This window comes from Capricornis sumatraensis, chromosome X (assembly GCF_032405125.1).
Source record: "Capricornis sumatraensis isolate serow.1 chromosome X, serow.2, whole genome shotgun sequence".
Classification (NCBI taxonomy): domain Eukaryota; kingdom Metazoa; phylum Chordata; class Mammalia; order Artiodactyla; family Bovidae; genus Capricornis; species Capricornis sumatraensis.
Window position 1 is genome coordinate 33220176 of NC_091092.1, and position 4889 is coordinate 33225064.

General features: G+C 51.3%; 1 protein-coding gene across 1 annotated transcript; it reads right to left on the reverse strand.

Annotated features, from left to right (window-relative positions):
• Positions 1-2062: 2062 nt before the first annotated feature.
• LOC138071625 (testis-expressed protein 13D-like) lies at positions 2063-4645 on the reverse strand. Its single transcript, XM_068963110.1, has one exon. It carries the CDS (start codon positions 4643-4645, stop codon positions 2063-2065), a length of 2583 nt encoding a protein of 860 aa, XP_068819211.1.
• Between the last annotated feature and the right edge of the window lie 244 nt (positions 4646-4889).

Sequence of the window (4889 nt, forward strand, 5' to 3'; positions counted from 1 at the left end):
GAAGAAGAGGGGTCCTTCAATAGTGAAAGACATTTAACTTTCAGTCTTCTCAGTGAGAGAGGGAAGATTCAGATTTAAATGGTCACTTCTGGGAATTACCTGGAGGTCCAGTGGTTAGGACTCAGTGTTTTCACTGCCATGGGCCTGGGTTCATTCCCTGGTTGCAGAACTAAGTTCCTACAAGCCTCATGGCTCAACCAAAAAATATTAATTAATTTAAAATAATTAAATCAACTGCCACTTCCGAGCAAACCTGCCCCCAAGGTACACACTACACAGAAGATACAGCAATAAGTGAACACTTTATTACTAGTTAGAAACAGAAAACTTTTGACAGAGCCTGGGCCTGGTGAGCTGGAATCTCTTGGGGAAACTTTAGGACATCTCTTGTTCAGACTGGAGACTGATCTGACTTCCCAGCCCTTGGGCTCCATCCTGGCTTTCCCTGGCTTGCAGCAGGTGCCTCAGGGGAGCAGAGCACCTGCAGAGAACACACAAAGTGGAAGAGAAGGGCCCAAGGGCATTCTCAAGAGTACTTGTCCCAGTCCAGTTCTACTTTTAATCCAATTAGTCCTCCCAAGAGAAGCACCATCCACAACACGATGTCTGTCCTTGGAATCCATTTTGTTCTTCATCCGCTGGCTGGAAAGGGACTTGGGATGGTGGCTGCCTGAAGTGGTATCGCCAACACGCCCCCAAGCACTTCTTTAAGTCAGTCACCCAGTGTTCTTTCAGGCAACCAGGAAACTAGCTGTCCCTCTCGAGGGAGGAAATCAGGAGAGTATCAGAAAAGTCCTGCTTGAACTTTCCTGCTCTTTGCCACTACTCATTTGTGTCATCTGGGACCAACGAGATGAACAGTTCGGAAATCAAGTCCATCCACAAAAATCTCTTTGATCTTGCCCCCAGAACTACAGAAATATCTGGATGCTATTTCAACTGAGTTTACCCAAAGGCCACACGACATGCAAAATAAAGTCACCTCTAATCTATAATGTATCTCAAATTATGCTGTCCCCTGTCATCTAACCAAACTCACCAAAAAGATTTGTGTACACTAGATAATACAATATAATTTTACCTCCTATCATATACTAGACAATCGGTAACTATTTGTTTAATTAAATGAAATCCATCAAATTTGCTATCATCTGTAGAATTTAACACTGCAAACCCACCCCCCAGCACTTCTGAAATAATTCCATATCAACAGAGAAATTAAATCCTAACAAAATTATTTAGTATCCCTTTTCCCTCTAATAAGTCCCAAAAGCATCTCTTCTTCCCTGACTTCTTCTTAGCTTCAGCCAGCCAGGGGGTCTCACTGAGGTGCAGGTCAGTCAGAAATGAAGTGTGATTTCTTTAGGATCTTGGAAGATCTTCTAAATAGGATAGGTTCAGATTCTTCAGCAACAGGCAAATTCCGTGGGGCTCAGAGACAAAAATGAGCTCCTACCTATAAAACTTAAATACAAGAAGCAAACATGAACACTACAGTAGTTTACAAAAGAACAATAGCATTTTCAAGGAAAAACAGTACTCCTAAAATTCAATGTAGCATATAACTCTAAAAGCATATGGCTATTCTGAGGCAAAGACAGGAAAAGGTGGCATTTTCAGGAAAAGGTGGTTAATAAGAAAACAGAAATTAGTGAAAAAGAAAAAAAAATTCTTCATCACTTCAGCGTCTCCAGGGTGTCAACCAATTAGCATCAGCCATCCAGAATCCAGTACCTGCAAACTTAAAAGGAATTAGAAGTCCTCTATTTTAAACACGTAATACTCAAAGTAGTCTATCTTTGTTAAAATAAGTGTACAAAATAAGAATATAATTGTGTGTGTGCATGCATGTGTGTATATATTTGTATGTGTGCTCAGATGATAAAAGGTGCTTAATTTGAGTAATGAAATAATGGATTATTTTATTTAATTTTTTATTTCATAATTTTGGTTTTCAAATTTTCTGTGAAGTAAATGAGTTACTTTTTGATCAAAAGAGGAGAGGTTGTTAGGAAACTGGTTTTTTCTTGGAGTGTTTCCATTCTTACTTACCTTCCTGAAATCAGTGAGCTTGTCCTGGATCCGGGCCTCCACTCTCAAATGCCCTGCAGAGGATCTTGCATTTATAGCAGGCCTTGCGCCGTGGAAAATTCACTGCTTTACAAAGCAGGCACTTCCAACAATTTTGACTGGGATATGTAGCAGGCTTCTGCTGATGCTGGAAATTTGAGGATTTTTTCTCTTTGGGTTGCTTGGTCTTTTCCTCCTGTTTCTTGGGGCTTTTTCTCACAATATAACATTTGCTGGACCCCCGGGGACGTGTCCCCTGGAGCCTCTCTGGACCTTCTTGTTTGGGAAACTTGCTGCTGCCCATGGAGTACTTCCCCTGGGGCATCACTGGACATTCCTTCTGGCTGTGGCTCCTGCTGTCTCCCTGGGGTGCTGTCCCCTGGGGACACACAGCACCTTCCTCTCGGCTGTGGTTTCTGCTGTCCCCGATGGAGGACATCACCTGGGGACACACAGCACCTTCCTCTTGGCTCTGGCTTCTGCTGTCCGGCAGGGAGGACATCCCCTGGGAACACACAGCACCTTCCTCTCGGCTCTGGCTTCTGCTGTCCGGCAGAGAGGACATCTCCTGGGGACACACAGCACCCTCCTCTCGGCTCTGGATTCTGCTGTCCTGCAGGGAGGACATCCCCTGGGGACACACAGCACCTTCCTCTCGGCTGTGGTTTCTGCTGTCCCCGACGGAGGACATCACCTGGGGACACACAGCACCTTCCTCTTGGCTCTGGCTTCTGCTGTCCGGCAGGGAGGACATCCCCTGGGGACACACAGCACCTTCCTCTCGGCTCTGGCTTCTGCTGTCCGGCAGGGAGGACATCCCCTGGGGACACACAGCACCCTCCTCTCGGCTCTGGATTCTGCTGTCCTGCAGGGAGGACATCCCCTGGGAACACACAGCACCTTCCTCTCGGCTCTGGCTTCTGCTGTCCGGCAGGGAGGACATCTCCTGGGGACACACAGCACCTTCCTCTTGGCTCTGGATTCTGCTGTCCCCCACGGAGGACATCCCCTGGGGACACACAGCACCTTCCTCTCGGCTCTGGCTTCTGCTGTCCGGCAGGGAGGACATCCCCTGGGAACACACAGCACCTTCCTCTCGGCTCTGGCTTCTGCTGTCCGGCAGGGAGGACATCTCCTGGGGACACACAGCACCCTCCTCTCGGCTCTGGATTCTGCTGTCCTGCAGGGAGGACATTCCCTGGGGACACACAGCACCTTCCTCTCGGCTGTGGTTTCTGCTGTCCCCGACGGAGGACATCACCTGGGGACACACAGCACCTTCCTCTTGGCTCTGGCTTCTGCTGTCCAGCAGGGAGGACATCTCCTGGGGACACACAGCACCCTCCTCTCGGCTCTGGATTCTGCTGTCCTGCAGGGAGGACATCCCCTGGGAACACACAGCACCTTCCTCTCGGCTCTGGCTTCTGCTGTCCGGCAGGGAGGACATCTCCTGGGGACACACAGCACCTTCCTCTCGGCTCTGGCTTCTGCTGTCCTGCAGGGAGGACATCTCCTGGGGACACACAGCACCTTCCTCTCGGCTCTGGCTTCTGCTGTCCCCCAGTGTGGACATCCCCTGGGGACACACAGCACCTTCTTCTCGGTTGTGGCTTCTGCAGGCCTCCTGGGCATATTCCCCCTGGAGGTTGTCAGAACATTCCTCTTGGGCATTGAAACTCGGGTCATATGGTGGGGCCATCTCTTCCTGGGCCCCCCCTGCAGCCCACTGACCAGGTGGGTAGATCCCCAGAGGAGGCATCTGGGGTGCGACTGCTCCTGGCACTGCTGGTGCCGTGACTGCTCCCCCTTCCGTAACTGCTAAAGGTGGTAAAGGTGTCACATATGGGTATCCCGATGGAAATGGCACATGGCATGGGAATGGAGGTGGCACCGGCATTGGTGGACAGGGTTGCATTGCCTGGGCAAAGGAGCTCTGGGGTCCGGGGACATAAACCACAGCTGCTGGGGCTGCCATCTGACTCTCTGAATGTGGCATGCCCTGTGCTCCCAGAGCCACCATCTTTCCGTGCGCCGGTACATTCATGGGCCATGCTGTGGCCCCAAACTGCTCAGCTCCAGGCCTAGGCAGCATTTCATGTGCCACAGGTGCTAGCTGGGCCGATCTCTCAAACTGGAGCAGTCGCCAGCGCAACATATCTCGCTCATCCATCACCTGCTTCAGGGTGTACCGTGCGCTTCGTAAATGCACGGCCGCCTCCTGACGCTCCTCACGGAGGCGCTTCAGCTCATTGGCCAGGGCCCAGGAAGCCGCCTCACGCTCCTCCACCTGCTCCTGGAGCTGCCTGATACGGTGCGCCTGCTGCTCCCACTGCCTTGCACCCACACGCACGCTCAATGCCAGTGCACTCCAGGCACAGGCCCTTTTGATATTGTGCGGCACCCGCGGGTCAGCAACCACGGTTTGCAACTGATCCTCTATCTTGTTCCAGGGTCGCGAGCGGAAGGCCACGTAGAAATCGGGGCCACCCCCGTTCACAAGGACCTCATTGTTGATGAACTTGATTACATCCATGTGGCGAAAGCCACTGGCATGGTCCCCAAAGTTCACAGCCATGGCTGCTGAGGCCTAGTCAACCAACCACCTCACTGAGGAAGACGCTGCCTTCCGACAGTCGCGGCAGCTAAAAGCCGCAGCCGCTACCAAATCTGCCCTTCACCTCCCGGCTCAGTCCTCCTTGAGTCCTAGTTCAGTCCTGGCCTCCTCGCCCGCCTCTTTCCTCCCTCACAGGGTCCCGCTTTCCTCACCGAAAGTAGAACACGTCCACTCACCACCATGCCAACCGCCAAAGTGCAGAGAA

Bases quoted from the DNA above. Each gene is read 5' to 3' on its own strand.
- LOC138071625 (XM_068963110.1), bottom strand. From the start codon at position 4,645: ATGGCTGTGAACTTTGGGGACCATGCCAGTGGCTTTCGCCACATGGAT.